General features: G+C 42.3%; 1 protein-coding gene across 1 annotated transcript in view; it reads right to left on the bottom strand.

Moving 5' to 3' along the window:
* The window catches only part of DERA (deoxyribose-phosphate aldolase), a 118073-nt gene that overhangs the window by 56588 nt on the left and 42751 nt on the right, over window positions 1–18734 (bottom strand). Inside the window, exon 5 of the mRNA XM_040235265.1 lies at window positions 14856–14990. Within this exon, the coding sequence (XP_040091199.1) occupies window positions 14856–14990 (135 nt within the window). The remainder of the gene's footprint in view (window positions 1–14855; window positions 14991–18734) is intronic.

Genomic DNA, 18734 nt, shown 5'->3' with positions numbered 1-18734 from the left:
TTTAATTACCAACTCCTTAAATTATGTTACTGACCTGCCTCATCACATAACAGGATCAAGGTTAACTGAAAAAGTATCTTACATCTTTAAAGATCAACACTGGGAAAGCTGTTATTTGTTTCTGTTACCATTCTGCCCAGAGTCTATAGGACAATTAAATCAGAAAGCATACCAAACCTGGTCTTTTGAAAATGCAGTCTGTGTGTGCTGTGCTAAGTCGCTTCAGTCGTGTCCAACTCTTTGCAACCCTATGGACTGTAGCCCACCATGCTCCTCTGTCCATGGGATTCTCCAGGCAAGAATACTGGAGTGGGCTGCCATGCCCTCCTCTAGAGATGTTCCTGAGTCAGGGACTAAACCCAAGCCTCTTCTGTCTCCTGCATTGACAGGCAGATTCTTCACCACAAGCACCACCTGGGAAGCCCAAAATGAGGTCTGGGCTCCATCAAAGGAATGCTTCTGCATAATCCTTTGAATTTTACAGAATGATGCAAAGATGAAGGACAGTTAGAGATTTTCATCAGTAATGCAACATCAGCAATGGCAGTAGATCCAAGAGTCCAGAGTGGTCACCAGCCAGTGTGGTACCCACGCTGGCCACTGGCAACAGCAACAGCACTGGTCTTGTAAGCAAACTCTTTCTGTTACACATTCTTATTCTCTGCTTATTCTCTGCCCTCCAGTCTTCATGGTCCTGCTTGTGTTCCAAGCCTGCTTCTCAGCTTCCCACTGATTCAGTAAGCGACCCCAGATCCTCCTAATAATAAATAATAAACCCCTTTTCAGCTTGCCATGGGGCTTCCCTTGTGGCTCAGACAGGAAGGAATCTGCCTGCAATGTGGAAGACCCAGGTTCAATCTCTGGGGCGGGAAGATCACTTGAAGACGGGCATGGCAGCCCACTCCAGTATTCTTGCCTGGAGAATTCCATGGACAGAAGAGCCTGGTGGGCTACAGTCCATGGGATCATCAGAATTGGTTTATTAGTCTTCAACCTATGACTCCAGTATAACACATAGACACTGGGAAGTACGGTATAATGGACAATAGTGTGGGTGCTCTGACTGCCTGGATTTATATGAGAAAACTGCGCGCAGCACCAAAGGATAGCCCCCGACTCGTCGCAACTAGAAAAAGCCCGTGTGCAACAACGAAGACCCAGTGCAGTCATAAATAAACAAATAAACAAAAAGCAGAGGACACTATGATCCACATTTCCTAAAGAATGTAAGATACAACCTCTTTGGGGCACGAAAAGAGATGTCTAACTTACTACTGTGGTGTTCAGTCGCCCAGTTGTGTCCGACTCTGCGACCCCATAGACTGCAGCATGCCAGACTTCCCTGTTCTCACTATCCCCTGGAGTTTGCTCAAACTCATGTCCATTGAGTCAGTTATGCCATCTAACCATCTCATCCTCTGTCTCTCCCTTCACCTCTTGCCCTCAATCTTTCCTAACATCACGGATAGATAGACAGAGCTGTATGCATGTTTATAGGTGTGCGTTGTATACATTTATGTATTTCGTAGATCTGTCCCCTGAGAAGGCATGGAGCAGCAGCAACCTTGTAGCAATGAGCACCCTGTAGCACCCAGATCTTCGTTTCTAAACACCAACCTTCAATGAAAACAAGCAAAGTTCCTTGGGAAAGTGGCTGATTTCAAGCCTGGGGCAGAGAAAGCTAAAAATCAGCCCGAAATATCTTTTAAATAAATGTAAAGAAGGTCTTAAAGAATAACAAAAACATGTCAAAAGGGCAGAGGAGCTAGTTTGAAGCAGCTCCCATCTGCCAAATCTGGGACAATTTGAGTACCAGAATAAATAATGATAGTAATGGATTATAACCAACTGGGAAAAAAAAAAAACAACAAACAAGCATCTATGAGTTCTTGAAGAGAGGAAGAAAGGGAGGGAGAAGAAGGTAATGCTAACTAATGAGTATAAAAGAAATGATGGACTCAGAAAAAAAATCACCATTTCCAACTATCAGAGTATAACTGAAGAATTACCAATGAACACTTAAAACCACTGAGTAAAAGTTAGATGAAGAACAGGATATTAACCATATCTCCATTCATAAAATACTTACTAAAATACAAAATATTTATTAGTTTTACAATGGAGAAACTTGGCAGAAACCATCTTAGCCAAGTAAAAGTGTAACACCGTCAATAATGGAACAGATCAACATTTTGGGACTCCTGAAAGCAGAGGACATTGAGAAGGGCAGAACAAAACTTCAGGGGTGGGCCTACCAAAAACACCTAATGTGAATCTAATCATGAAAAAACATGTAACACACCCAGACTGAGGTACGCTTTACAAAATAGACCTCAGTTCTTCAAACACGAGAAAAGACTGAGGACTGTTCCAGACTGAAGAAGCCTAAAGAGACACGTGGGCTCCCAGGCGGCTCAGTGGCAAAGAGTCTGCCTAGCAGTGCAGAAGGTGCAGGGGACCCAACGGTGACATTAATGACATTCATGTTAATTTCCTGATTTTGATGGTTTACTGTGGCTTCATATGAGTGTCCTTGTTTTTAGGAAATACTCACTGAAGGACTTAATAGTAATGTATCAATAGGTCAGCAACTTAATCTCAAATAATTCAGAAAAAATATATCTGTATCTATTTAACTTTCTCTCTGCATACACGTACAGAGAGACGGAAAGAGAAAGAGGGAAGGCAAAAATTTTAATGGGGTAGAATTTTATAACTGGGGTATCTGAGTGAAGAATAAATGGGAGTTTTGTGTGCTATTTTTGTAACCTTTCTGTAAGTTGTAAATTACTCAAAAATAACAGTTAAAAAAGATATGTTTGTTATACTGTTGTAGTTTATTTAGTATCCAGGTATTTTTCTCACAGGAGGGCTTTTGAAACTATCAACTATTCTACTGGGTGTTTTTAGAAAAAAATGTGTGATTATAGATGGTACATATTATTTTGTAACCTGCTTTTCTTCCCTTTGATATATCATAGACTTCTTTCCAAATTAATAAATTCATGTCTGTAGCACAATTTTTAATGGCTGCACAATCTTCCGTTGCATGGTCATAAACAATGTATTCAACCATCTATTACTGGATAGTCAAAGTTTCAGATTATTTGTTCTTATAAACAATACTTCAGTAAACCCCTTTATGGTTACGTCTCTGCATATATCACGGTCTTGTTCCCTAAAGCATTTATTAATTTTTCTGCTCACATTCTCATAATACCCATTCACTGTTAAAAATTCAAACATTACAGAAACTGAAAATTCCCCATTTAAAAAAAAAGAACAATTCTTGCACATATCAGAAAAATAATAATTTGGAAAGCTATTAGAAAAGATGACTGACAAATGAAAATGGAATTCAAACACCACGACTGCAAATTAGTCAGAATAATGCAAAATTTAACAAAACACACACACCAGAGCAGTGGCTGGCAGAGTGATGTCACATTAAGAAACCTGATAATAAATGTTTTGACTTATAATGAGGTTTTCAGGAGTAGCAAAAGTGGGTATACTAGAAACCCAAGATGGATTACATTGCAGATGCTTAATCAATATAACGGCACAACCAGCAGAGGCGTGCTCTCCTGTCTGCCCCCCCTTGTCCCCTCCCACTGCTGCTACGCTGAGGAGAAGACATGGCGGTCATAACCTGACCTTCTGTTTGTCCCTGCCAGTGGGAAAAACAAGCAGGGCTGAGCCAGTGGAGTGGTCCGTGGCAAGATTTAGATAATTCAGCCACTCTGGGAAAGGCCTGGACGCTGACCCAAGGGGACAGAGGAGGTCACGCTGCATTGGTTTTAAAGAGCATCCAAAACAAGGTGATCGCTGGCTCCCTGTGCCAGCAGGAACTTGCATCTCAAGAATTCAACTTTTCTCTATCTAAAAGTCTCTTCTTCCTCTCCAGCTCCTACTTAAAAGGAAAACAGATTCTTCATCTTGAGGCTGCTGGCAACCTGTTAAGCTTTCTGGAAAAAGTACTATTGTAGACTTAGAAAAGGGCTAGCCAGATGGCTCAGTGGTAAGGAATCTGCCTGCCAATGCAGGAGACACAGGTTCGAACCCTGGGTTGGGAAAATCCCCTGGAAGAGGAAACTGCCATTTCTGCCAATACTGCAGTATTCTTGCCTGGGAAATCCCACGGACAGAGAAGCCTGGCGGGCTACAGCCCGTGGGGTTGCCAAGAATTGGACACGACTGAGAGGCTGAGCACAAAAGCACACAGACATAGAAAACTGTTAGTCAAGCTTTCGTGTATAGAAATTATGATTGAAGTTAAGAACCCAAGTGTTTAAAGACTATATCGCCCATCTAAAAGCCATAAAGTAGATTTCCCTTTATATTTCGTGCTATTCAAAGGCACTTAAAAATAATTGTTAACGAACATATCTAAGCAATTATTTTTTGAGTACCAGAAAGATGTTCAACACTGCAAGAGTGGCCTGAAAATCACTCTTAAGATAATTATATGTACAGTAAAACACTTAATATAAAATTACATGGCAACCTTCTAATCTAAGAAAGTCACAAAATGTTCAAGAACAGTTTTCATCCACTAAGACAACTAATTAATCTTGAAAGACTAAAACAGAGATGAGCTAAAACACTAGGTAGTAAAATAACCACCTACAAGAGATAAAACACACACATTTTTGTCAATAGTATTTGAAGTTTTGAAGAATCATAGCATAAAAACAAAAACCATAAAAGCATACAGCCGTCGTAAGTATCTCCAGAAGGTTTCTGTTATAAACAACCCTCAAAACAGAAAGCCCAGGTTATAGATTATGTGATTCCTCCCCAAAAAAGTGTCTATAGATTTAGAGGTTGCTTTTCTCATAAGATATTATGATTAACAGCTCCACAAAATAAAGAAAAACCCTAATTTCTTTTAGGAGATATTCTTTCTACCACCCTTCTTTTGTAAAACTAAGCAAATAAGAAAAATAAATCGTATCACCCTAAAGCTCTTGAGAATCTCAAGGAATATACTCCATAAACCAAGTTTAGGAGAGCTGAAGAACCGAACAGGGTAGGGACTTCCCTGGTGGTCCAGTGGTTAAGAATCTGCCTTGCAATGTAAGGAATGAGGGTGTGATTCCTGGTTGGGGAACTAAGACTAAGATCCCACATGGCTTGGGGCAACTAAGTCCACACGCCATAACTAGACAGACTGTGCACCTCAACGAAGATCCCACGTACTGCCACCAAGACAATGCAGATGAATAAATAAATCAGTCAAAGAAAAAAATAATCAAACAACTTCAAAAAAATGGAACTGAACAGGGTAAAAGGTATGTGAGGCTGTGGATACAGAAGACAAACGATAATTCCAGATGTGATTCTGAACACATAATGCTGGAAAAATGTCCCAGACACAGCCACCTTTGGCATCACCAGGGAGCTCCTGGTGGCCCAGTAGGTAAAGAATCCACCTGCAGTGCAGGAGATGCTGGTTCTGTCCCCAGACCAGGAAGATCTCTTGGAGAAGGAAATGGCAATCCCCTCCGGTATTCATGTCTGGGGAATCCCATGGACAGAGGAGCCTGGCGGGCTATAGTCTATGGGGTCTCAAGAGTCAGATACGACTTAGTGGCTAAACCCCCACTACCTGCTCGTGCTTCAGTGTGGAATGGGTTTCCAAAAACTAGCAACACCAGCTCTAGGTCCTGGAAGATGCTTGAATCTGATAGTCTTTCCATATCACTGGTAATATATTAGGTAAATATATGCAGGAGAGTGATCATAAAAAAGTTTTAAAAAATTGAAAACCTCTGTATATTTACAGAGCATGGAATGCATTTAATTTTCAAAACCTGCTCAATAAGATTTATGATGTGATGAACCTCTTCTGGTAAATTCTTTCTTCAAAAAACTGTTTAAGGAATGCAACTGAGGTGTCAACCTCAATATCATCATTGAAAAATACCGTATTACAAGGACTTATCTTGGGAATAATATACAAGACAAGGAACAACACCAAATACAAAATCACAGGCCATTATAGCTGGAAACACCCGTAGAAAACCCTTATGTCTTATCCCCTCACTAGTAACTTAATTTATTATTTTATTTTTTGGCCATACTGGACAGCATGTGGGATCTTAGCTTCCCAACCAGGGATTGAACTAGCATCCCCTGTACTGGAAGCTTGGAAACACAGTCTTAACCACTGGACCACCAGGGAAGTCCCTGGTAGCTTTTTTAAATGGAGGGAGGCAGTTAGAAGAGAAGTGCTCACAGACCAGGTGTAAATTACCTAAATGATAAATACTAAAACCTACATCTTTAGAATTCTTCTTCATCAACTGGATGCCTCTGCTATGTCGTTATTTCCCTTGGCAACACACTACCTTCATCAGGAGGAGGGGGAGAGAGAGGAAACCACAGTGGGCATGGAGAGATTCATCTGGGCCAAGCAAGAGGATGACCAATTTACGGACATCATCTAATTTAATCTCTATTACTAACATAATCCCATGAAGCAGATGTCACTATGCTTGTTTTACAGAAAAGGAACAGAAGGTACAGAGAGGCTAAGTGATTTATCTAAGACCAAACAGCCACTAACAATAGCACCAGCATTCCAACCAGGGTTTGTCTAATGCAAAGACCTTGCAAAGACCGTAAGATTTCCGGTCTCCTGGAGCAATCCCCCACCTTCTTGCTTGCGTACATGCTAAGTCGCTTCAGTTGTGTCCTACTCTTTACAATGCTATGAATCACTGAGTGGGTTGCTGTGCCCCCCTCCAGAGGATCTGCCCAACTCAGGGATCAGACTTCCTGTCTCTTATATCTCCTGCAATGGCAGGTGGGTTCTTTACCACTAGCGCCACCTGGGAAGCACCCCCCTACCCTTCTTACTCCACAGTATACTTGTCCTGGGTACTTTCTGGGTCTGACTGTGACTCCAATGATGGTTGGCTCATCTGGCTGGCTGACCCCACCTCTCTCTGGGTCCAGCGCAGGACACCTACTCTGTTCACCTAAGGCACAGTCTTCCAAGGGAAAGGAGAACTAGCCTCCCAAGAGCACAGAAGTAGATGTCTTTCTGGCTAAACTCAACAGAGTAACCCTGTTCCTTAAGCCTCCTGTTTACAGCCAACTGCAGAACTAGGCTTAATAAACAATAAACACATGGGAAATATGATTTGTATTAATTAATGAATATGCAAATTCAACAATGCTTCAGTTATGTGGCACCTAATTCCCAAGTGGTGCCAGTGATAAAGAACCCACCTGCCAATGCAGGAGATGCAAGAGATGCCAGAAGATCCTCTGGAGGAGGAAATGGCAACCCACTCCAGTATTCTTGCCTAGAGAATCCCATGGACAGAGGATCCTGGAAGGCTACAGTCCATAGGGTTGCAGAGAGTCAGACACAACTGGGCATGCATCCTAAACTATATAGAATCAAGAACTAGAAGCATGTTTAAAAAAAAAAAAAAAATGTTGCTCCAAGTTAGTGCTTCTCCTTAGGCATATATGGGATGGCTGCAGGGGGGATGTGGAATCCAAATGATCTGGAGTGACTTTCAGTGTAGACCCTACTCCTCCCTAAATCCAGCCCCCAATTCTGACAGTACACATAATTGGGGGGATGTCTTGGATTCTGTGAGAGGGAGGTGAGGCAAATGACCTGATAATGTCTGAGAACCAGCAAGACATTCCACACCCTACCCAGTCGGAACTACTGTCCCAAGCAATAAGTTAGATGGTGTCCATTTCTCTGCCCAGATGGAAAGGAGTGAGGGAAGGACAGTGAAACGAGCTGACAGTAAAAAGCCTAAGAACAAAGGACCAGGCACAACAACAATAGCAAAGATGTTTCAGCAAAAAGATATATGAAGTCTGAGAAAAAAGCACAGCAGCCTGGACCAGTAGCTATGGAGCCATCAGCTACGGGACCATCAGCTATGGGACCATTAGCTATGGGGCAAGTCATCTCCCAGACTTCAGCCCCTGAGAGCATCACTGTGTTCCAGAATAATACACAAGCTGACCTCAGTGATACTTTGGTCCAGTTTCAAACCACCGCAATAAGCCAAGTAATGGAATAAAATGAGTCACGTGAAATTTCTGGTTCCCCAGTGCATGCAAAGTTATGCTTATACTATACTGTAGTGTATTAGGTATACAGTAGCATTATGTCTAAACAAAACAGTGTACATACCTTAAAGGAAGAAATACTTTACTGCTAAAAAATGCTAAGCATCATCTGAGCCTTCCGCAAGTCACAATCCTTGTGTAATAGTAACATCAAAGACTACTGGTCATAGATCACCATCATATAATAATAATAATGATGAAAAAGTCTGAAATAATGTAAGAATTTCCAAAATGTGACCCAGAGACATGAGGCGAACCAATGTTGTTGGGAAAACAGTGCCTACAGACTTGTTCAACTCAAGGTTGCCCCAAACCTTCAGTTTGTAAAACTCTGTGAAGTGCAATAGAGCAAAGCCAAATCAAATGAGGTGCCTGTAATCACTGATACAACCGCCATGAACGACCTAGACAAAAATAAGCTGTATTTAATAGAACAAGTGAATAAAGCCAGGGAAACGAAAATATTTTTCATGGATTTCTAAAATGGCTGGATTCTCTGTTATGGTGAAGATTCACTGATTTTTTTAGGCTGTGCTGGGTCTTAGTCGCTACACTGGCTTTTCCCTAGTCATGGCAAGCAGGGGCTTCTCTCTATTTACAGTGCGAGGGCTTCTCACTGCGGTGGCTTCTCCTGTTGCAAAGCACGGGTTCTAGGGCACACAGGCTCAGTAGTTGCGGCTCCCAAGCTCTAGGGCACAGGCTCAGTAGTTGTAGCCCATGGGCTTAGTTGCTCCATGGCACAGAATCTTCCCGGATCAGGGATCAAACCCATGTCTCCTGCTTTGGCAGGTAGATTCTTTACCACTGAGCCACCAGGGAAGCTCAGATTCACTGACTTTGAATGTTTGCTTACGTGAAACTAATCGATCAGTTCAGTTCAGTTCAGTCGCTCAGACGTGTCCAACTCTTTGCAACCCCATGAACCACAGCACGCCAGGTCTCCGTGTCCATCAGCCACTCCCGGAGTCTACCCAAACCCATGTCCATTGAGTCAGTGATGCCATCCAACCATCTCATCCTCTGTCGTCCCCTTTTCCTCCCACCTTCAATCTTTCCCAGTATCAGGGTCTTTTCAAACGAGTCAGCTCTTCACATCAGGTGGCCAAACTCCTAGAGTTTCAGCTTCAACATCAGTCCTTCCAATGAACACCCAGGACTGATCTCCTTTAGGATGGACTGGTTGGATCTCCTTGCAGTCCAAGGGAAACTAATCAATGCAAAGCATCATTTCATGGGGAATAATTTTAGTGGGAAAATGGAATGCAGGTTCCCGAGTCAGACAGACTCAGGTCCCCGACTCTGGAGGTTTAGTCCTCAGCACAGGTAATGGCTGAAATCAGTGTGGGCAGAAGGTTTACAAAAAACGGTGTGCAAAGCCTGAGAAATTGAGTTTGCTGGGACAGAGCCCAAGGACCACAAACACTTCAGTGAAGACAGGGGAGGTTGAGGAGCTTGCAACAAGACATAGGAGGCATCAGAAACACGAAGGAAAACCGGAAGACAGTGGGATCACCAAAGCCGTGACAAGAGAGTGTTTCCAGGAAGAAACTGTCCCTTGTGTCAACTGTTTCTGGGCCACAAAACTAAATGAGCAAAGAGTATCCCCAGGGACAGCAAAATAAGAAGCCACTGGTGTCTTGGGAAAAACAGATTCAAGGGAACAAGTAAACATAACTCTTTTAAGAATTTCAGCCATGAAAGGGAGAACAGAAAGGGAGACTCATCTGGGGATGAGCAGGAATGGAGCCTGTGGGCTTTTTTTTTTTTTTTTAATCAGAAGAAGTTTTGGATGTCTGCTAGGATGCTGATGGAAGGAGTGAGCTCTGAGAAGCAGCTAGGGAAGTGGACACAGGAGGAAGAAGAGAAGGAAAAGGGGAGCAGACTGGATGCAAGGACCTTGAGGAAGTTCCTGCCTAACAGATGTATTTTCTCTGAGAAGTAGTAAGAAGGTAATTTGCCAAGACTTAAGGAGCCTCAAGGTGGTGGAGGGCTTCTCAGGTGGCACTAGAGATAAAGAATCCTCTTGCCAAGGCAGAAGATGTAAGAGACATGGGTTCGATTGCTGAGTTGGGAAGATCCCCTGGAGAAGGAAATGGCAACCCACTCCAGTAAAAATCCCATGGACAGATGAAGCCTGGTGGGCTACAGTCCATAGAGTTGAACAGAGTTGGACACGACAAAAGTGAGTTAGCATGCATGCAAGGTGGGTGGAAAAGTTAAAAGTCTGAGGAAGTAGATTTTATTTAATTTTCTGACATGGGCCATTTTTTAAAGTCTTTATTGAATTAGTTGCAGTATTTCTTTTATTTTATGTTTTGGTTTTTTGGCCACGATGCATGTGGGATCTTAACTCCCTGGCCAGGGATTGAACCCACACCCCCTGCATTGAAAGGGGAAGTCTTAACTACTGCACCACTGGGGAAGTCCTGAGGAAGTAGACTTTAAACGACCACCAAGATGAATCCAAGCAGAGGAATAACAAGTCCTTCTCATATGTCCCCTCTGAGTTCATATCCTAATCTGTGAACCCCTGTAACCATGAGAAATGGTGAAGAGACACTCTGAATGGCCAGGTTTTAAAAGCAGGATTCTTTCTCTTGGTTTTTAACCAGTGTCTGCCACACCTTAGTGCAAAGAGAAGAGGTACCTAGACTGGAATGTCTAACAGCCTCACAGACGCCTCCATCAGCAAATTCCAAGAAATCGATGATAGGTTCATATTTTAGAAGACAGCTAATATTAAAACATGACACTGAAAAACACAATATGTAATCAAATTTGGAACTGAAATTAAGACAAAATATTGCAGTGAAAAAGGGCCAAGATGTTTGCAGACTTCTAGTTAGAATTAAATTTCTAGTATTCACTGGTCTTTTTCAATTTGTTTTGGGTCAAGAGGTTATTAACACCACAGAAAGAGTTAATAGAAAAGTATGGTCTGGGACAAAGATATGTTATTATATTTTACATGAATGTCTGTTATTGGGAAATTATCAGTTCTTAAAAACAACCATTCCTGCTTCATTAAGGGAAAGTCAATTACATCAAATCTCATCTCCTATTGTATTTGGTTTTAGTAGTATTCTAAAGACAGGAGCACAAGTTATAATACAATCTATACTTCTATGTCTATAATTACTTAATAAAAGATAAAGAACATACAGTTTTTTAATCCAACTAAATGACACAGAGTTTATTTCTAAATTTGCACTAGTAGTTTTGCAGGAGATGTAAGAGACGTGGGTTCAGTCCTTGGGTCAGGAAGACCCCCTAGAGGAGGAAATGGCAACCCACTCTAGGAATGCCATGGAGAAAGGAACCAGGAGGGCTACAGTCTACAGGGCTGCAAAGAGTCAGAGATGACTAACGCAACTTAGCACATAAAGCTTACTCATTTTTTTCCTACTCTAGCTTTAAATCTGAACTGAAATCTGTTACAAGAAGCAGACAAGCAGAATTAATATATAGGGACGAGGGACATCTACTTAAAATAAGCCATTTAAGGATGGGTGTAAATGCCCAAGGCACAAATGACCCATAAGACAAGGAACAAAAATTGAAAGCACACAAAGATATTTGTGCACTGTCGAGGATTGAAACCTGGACTTCCCTGGTGGTCCACTGGTTAAGAATTTGCCTGACAATGCAGAGGACATGGTTCAATCCCTGGTCCAGGAAGATCCTACATGCCTCAGGGCAATTAAGCCCATGCTTCACAACAAGAGAAGCCACTGCTGTGAGAAGCCCATGACTGCAAGGAAGAGCAGCCCCTGCTCACTGCACTAGGGAAAAGCCCACAAAAAAGCAACAGTTACCCAGCAGAGCCAAAACAGACAAACATATAAAGAACAAAGCACCTGGAAAAAAAGTACTGAAACCTGGTAAGGATTTAAAAATGTTGGTGGGTACAGATGGGAGTATCAGATAATGGGAACAACCTGACCTTTTTTCCTAGACACTTCAGAAGTGCTGTGGGCTTCTGCCTGCAGTGCAGGAGAACTGGATTGGGAAGATCCCTGGGTTGGGAAGATCCCCTGGAGAAGGGAAAGGCTACCCACTCCAGTATTCTGGCCTAGAGAATTCCATGACTGTGTAGTCTATGGGGTCTCAGAGTCAGACACAACTGAGTGACTTTCACTTTCACTCAGGACTGCTGAACTAGTGGCTGGATTCTCCTGGAATACAGTGATGCTCCCCAGACGCTACAAAAATCTCTGAGACAACCCGCCCCATAGCTCATGGTCCAGATAGCTGTGCCTTTTGACTTCATAAATATTTTTATTTAAATGTTGCTATTGTTGCTTTGCCTCAACTTTTTAAAAATTTATTTATTTATTCTGGTTCAGTCTTCATCGCAACACGAGGACTTCTCTGGTTGCAATGCACTGGATTCTGTAGTTGTGGCGTGAGGACTCTAGATTGCATGGCCTTAGTAGCTGCGGTGCAATTGCTTAGTTACAGCCTGTGGGATCTAGTTCCCTGAGCAGGGATCAAACTCCGGCCACCTGCAATGGGAATGCAGAGTCTTAGCCACTGGACCACCAGGGAAGTCCCCTTTTGCTGTCAAACTTTTTAGGATCACATCCTATTTAGCTCATGTGGCACAGTCTTTCTGAACCAGTATTCCCCTCACTCTTTTCCACTGAGACACAGAAATGTGCACCATCCAACGTATAAAGAGTGAATGGAAACATAGTGAATGTTCCAAGCCAACACTTTCCAGCTTCACAGAACTCGATTCAGGGCCATGAGGTGTAAGCAAAGATGGGGTGTGAGATCTAGAGACAGGACAAGTCCCTATTTCCTGTCTTCTGGGAGACAAGTGCAAGGGCTGGAGCTTCAAAAGCCATTGTAAACAATGGAGTGGTCTTGAAGCTGAGATCAGATGCTATGATCTTGGGAAGCCGAAGGTAAAAGAAGCCAGGCCTCTGAGAACTCTGAGGGACTGCCACAATACTCCTGAAATACCTACGCCTAGACTTTACGTGAGGGGGCTTCCAAGTGGCTCAGTGGTGAAGAATCTGCCTGGCAACGCAGGAGATGCAGCAGACATGGGTTCGATCCTGGGGTCAGGAAGATCCCCTGGAGAGGGCATGGCAACCCACTCCAGTATTCTTCCCTGGAGAGTCCCATGGACAGAGGAGCCTGGTGGGCTATAGTCCACGAGGTCACAAAAGAGGCAGACAGGACTAAGTGACTATGCATGAACACAGACATTACATGACAGAGTAAATCCTTGAGCATTTAAACCACTGACTGAATCTTTGTTGCTGCCTAACCAAAAGCATTTTTTAGTGACTAAACAATGGAATTAGAATTTACAGAAGATGAGCTAGATGGATTGATGGATAGAGTCTAGAGATACCTATGAGATATTGGCAAGTCCAATTGTTAGGTTAAGGAAAAATACATTAAGCATGATCCTATTTTTAATTCTAACTTTTTCACTTAAAAAAAAAATATTTAAACTTTACAAAACGGTAGGTGTTGCATATGTGTATATGAAGGGGAAATGGCTTGGAAAGTTGTGTGATGCAGTGTTATTAAGGGTTATTTGTAGGGGAGGAGATTAAGTAGAACACCTACTTCCTTTATTAGTGGTTAATTAATAGTGAAAATTAATTTTAATTAATTAATTACAAACTACCCTTTGTAATTAGAATAAAGTACGCCATTTATTTGATAGCTACATAGCTAAAGAGGCAATACATTATTCTGGTTTTATCCTATGATTTCATTAAAATTTTTCAATTAAGCTACATATTACAATGATTTTTTTAAAAAAATACAGAATTGTACTTATTTTAGCTATCAACAATCTCTGTGGAGTAGGAAATGACAACCCCTACTCCAGTATTCTTGTCTGGAAAAACCTGGCGGGCTACAGGCCACGGGGTCAGAAAAGTCGACATGATTGAGCACATTCTACCTCCTTTGATGTATCAATAATTAGCTCAAGTAATGTATCAATATTATTAGCTCAGCTTCAGCAATTTTAACATATACACTGAAATAATATAAGATGTTAATGATACGGGAAACTGTATGCAGTGGGGTGTGCACAGGAGGTATATGGGAATTGCATACTTTCTGCTCAATTTTCCTATAACTTAAAACTGCTCTAAAAAATAGTCTATTAACTTAAAAAAAATCTCTAAGTATATAAAATATATTTAATGTAGAAACAAAATCAATCTCTTAAAAAAAGAAACAGCTTGTTACTGGACTGGGCAATGTCTTATTGTAATTGACTTGATAGTAAATCACAAATCTTGAAGGTGAATACACAACAAAATCCAAAGGAGCTATGTTCAAGAACAGGAGTAAACATAGACTTCATAAACTAATCAATAACCCCACATCCTCAAAATCCACAAAGATTAACATAAAAAAGGGAAGCTTCCTCCAGCATATTAAAATAAACTCTGCATAAAATACTTGCCTGGGGTGATTTTTGTACTGAGTAACAAAATAGCAGAGAATAGAGCAAAAGTTACTAATTCACCGCTTGGAAATAACTGATTCCTTAAAAGGGATCTAAAAAGTTCATGCAGGTGGGCATCTGCCCAGAGTTATAAGCAACAAGGATGAGCAGTCTTAGTCGTGTTTTCTCCTCCATTCACCCTCTGATCTAGTGACTTGTAGTCTAGAACAGTGACTTCCAAACCACGCTGCCTCTTTTCAGGTCCTCGCCATCTGGCTGACCAGGGAATGACTGAGTCCCTTGGGTAAGCACGTGCCCTTACCTTTCCACTGGCCTGTCAGCACCAAAGTCCTGTTAATCACCACATCAATTTCCGTAGCTCCATCTTCCACGGCCAATCTGATCTCTTCTAATCGTGTTTTCAAATGAGTCTGTCCAGCAGGAAAGCCAGTGGCCACTAGCAGAGAATGAAGGAAGGAAAAGAGGGAGGGAGACAAATTTCAGGTGGTCAGTATCTCAACAAAGAATTTCAGACCAAAAAAAATCAGTGTTCAGACCAAAGTATAACGACACTTTAGAACTTCATGCATACCTTGCAAAGTGAACTGTGAAGAAACTGAATGCGATCCTATATAGCACTGACGTTAGGAAAAATACTAGTAGTATATCTTTTGGAAGATCTGAAATTAAGCTGCTGGCAGAGATGTTAATGGGGGAGCTTTAGGAAAATAGTGATTAAGAAGATATGTCATCATCACAGTGATACTCATAAAGCAGTAGCAGTAGTCCTGTGGATGGACACTAGTTAATCCTGGATCCTAGTCTCGACCAAGTTGGCTATCACTGTTATGACTTACTCTTTCATATTTATAGCTGTTGTAACCAAATGGAAATACACGTTCCATCCACTGCCCACCTTCAAATGAACAGTCAAGCAGATGAGAATAAAGGGGAAATACTGCATGATGGAAAAGCACCTTATTAGTCCACAAAACTGGAGCAGCGGTGAGTCAGGAAGAACTAGCCCAAGTATGAAAGTGAAAGTGAAAGTCACTCCATTGTGTCCAACTCTTTGCGACACCATGGACTACACAGTCCATGGAATTCTCCAGGCCAGAATACTGGAGTGGTTAGCCTTTCCCTTTCCCAGGGGATCTTCCCAACCCAGGGATCGAACCCAGGTCTCTCATATTGAACAGAAGGAAAATAAAAACACAATGACACTTTTGGAGAAAGTATTAACATTTTTAACATACTTATCACCGATTTCATTCTTGTGTCTAAAAGTAACCTTTCATGTTTCCTTGATGTTTTTAAATTCCTTGGGTCTGCTACCTTAGAGGAAAGTATGTTTCCCTGTTCTGTAAAGGAAAAGCTGAACTGATTGAGCCTAATGAAAAATATTAACAAGCAGAGGTATTACCTTGCTGACAAAGGTCTGTCTAGATAAAGCTATGGTTTTTCCAGTAGTCATATATGGATGTGAGAGTTGGACTATAAAGAAAGCTGAGCACTGAAGAATTGATGCTTTTGAACTGTGGTGTTGGAGAAGACTTTTGAGAGTCCCTTGGACTGCAAGGAGATCTAACCAGTCCATCCTAAAGGAAATCAGCCCTGAGTATTCAGTGGAAGGACTGATGCTGAAGCTGAAACTCCAATACTCTGGCCACCTGATGTGAAGAGCTAACTCATTGGAAAAGACGCTGATGCTGGGAAAGATTGAAGGTAGGAGGAGAAGGGAATGACAGAAGATGAGATGGTTGGATGGCATCACCAACTCGATGGACGTGAGTTTGAGCAAGCACCGTGAGTTGGTGATGACAGGGAAGCCTGGCGTGCTATAGTCCATGGGGTCGCAAAGAGTCGGACACAACTGAGCAACTGAACTGAACTGAATGAAAAATGAAGGCTGATTAAGGTGAAGCTGCCAAATACTTCAGGAATCTTCACAAATAAACTATATTAATATATAAATACTGTATACTTTGTTTCTCTTGATGTATCCCTAACAAAATAAATTAATGATCTTCTCAGCTTCCTTCTTTAAACCACTAGGATATCCCTCTAACATCTTTTAAAAGGAGAATCTAATTTAATATCTATCTATCCATTTGTAAACACACACACAGAGGAAAGCGTTCAGGAGGACTTTTCCCTCCCTCATGCCTTGTTCTCCTACTGCATCTTTCTTTAAGTCAATAACTCTCGAACATATCCTCTTTTATTGTTCAGGTTTGGGGGTGGCTCTTGTCATCTCCTGCAGGGACTATGATCAGTCTAACTCCATTTCAATCCCCTTTAATTTATCCACTACCATCCCCTAACTTATTACATTATGAAGTAGATCATGGCATTCTCTACTTAACATCTCTTGGTATCTTCCCCATCAACAAAATTAAAGCCAAATACCACAGCCTGGTAAGGTTTCCCCATGGGGTCTGGCCCCCATCTACCTCTCCAGCTTCAACTCCCCAGCTCTCCTTTTGTCCTACCTTAGGGAGCAACACCTGCAAACTCATTTCAGTTCCCTGAATGCACTTCTGCACCTTTACACATGCCAGCTCCTCTGTTGGAAATGCCACTCCTTAGCCTGCATGGCTGCTAAGTCGCTTCAGTCGTGTCTGACTCTTTGTGACCCTATGAACCATAGCCAGCCAGGCTTCTCTGTTCATTGGATTCTCTTGGTAAGAATACTGGAGCAGGTTGCCATGCCCTCCTCCAGGGGATCTTCCAGACCCAGGGATTGAACCAGCTTCTCTTGCATCTCCTGTATTTGCAGGCAGGTTCTTTACCACTAGCACCACCTGGGAAACCCACTCCCTAGCTTATCCACTCTCTAAACTCCTCCTTATCCTTAAGACCCAATGCAGTTACATCTCTTTGAAGCAGCCCCTTATCCTCTGAGTGTCACCATCCTCTGCAGAATAAATCACTTTGCACTCAGAGTTACAACTGTATCTTCTGCATAGTTTTATTATTAAATTTGACAAAAAAATAATATGTCCTACAATATGATTTTTTTTTTTAAACTTGACGATTCCTCCTTAACAACTGAATTTCCTTTAAGGTCGAACCTGCATCTCCTGCACTGGCAGGCTGATACTCTTACCGCTGAGTCACTGGAAAAGCCCACGGCTCTGTAGTCTTAGGGATTAATATCATGTCTGTCCATCTAGTCAAGGCTATGGTTTTTCCTGTGGTCATGTATGGATGTGAGAGTTGGACTGTGAAGAAAGCTGAGCACCGAAGAATTGATGCTTTGGAACTGTGGTGTTGGAAAAGACTCTTGAGAGCCCCTTGGACTGCAAGGAGATCCAACCTGTCCATTCTGAAGGAGATCAGCCCTGGGATTTCTTCGGAGGGAATGATGCTGAAGCTGAAACTCCAGTACTTCGGCCACCTCATGCGAAGAGTTGACTCATTGGAAAAGACTCTGATGCTGGGAGGGATTGGGGGCAGGAGGAGAAGGGGATGATAGAGGATGAGATGGCTGGATGGCATCACTGACTCGATGGACGTGAGTCTGAGTGAACTCCAGGGGTGGGTGATGGACAAGGAGGCCTGGCGTGCTGTGATTCATGGGGAAGCAAAGAGTCGGACACGACTGAGCAACTGAACTGACTGACTGCTACTCAACAGGCAATGGACAGATATGAAAAGAATGAATAAATACAATCAATTAAATAGACAAGACTGGTTAAAATTATAATATAAAACTATATGGGATTTCCCAAGTGGCTCAGTAGGTAAAGAATCTGCCTGTCAATGGAGAAGACACAGGAGAGTCAGGTTAGATCCCTGGGTCAGGAAGATTCCCCTCGAGAAGGAAAAGGCAACCCACTTTAGTCTTTTTGCCTGGAAAATCCCACGGACAGAGTGCCTGGTGGGTTACAGTCCCTGGGGTCACAGAGAGTTGGAAATGCCTGAGCACAGTACAGCAGCATAAAATCATATAGATAGGGACTTCCCTGGTGGTCCAGTGGTTAAGAATCCGCCTTGCAATGCAGAGGACATGAGTTTGTCCCTGGTGTAAGAATCAAGATCCCACATGCCTCAGGCAACTGAACCCATGCACCGCAACTACTGAGCCCACACGCCACAACTACTGAAACCCACACGCCTAGAGCCTGTGCTCTGCAACGAGAAGCCGCTGCAGTGGGAAGCCTGCACAGCGCAACTAGAGAGTAGCTCCTGCTCACGG

This window comes from Oryx dammah, unplaced genomic scaffold, assembly GCF_014754425.2.
Source record: "Oryx dammah isolate SB20612 unplaced genomic scaffold, SCBI_Odam_1.1 HiC_scaffold_29, whole genome shotgun sequence".
Taxonomy (NCBI): Eukaryota; Metazoa; Chordata; class Mammalia; order Artiodactyla; family Bovidae; genus Oryx; species Oryx dammah.
This window is presented reverse-complemented; position numbering and strand designations above follow the sequence as displayed.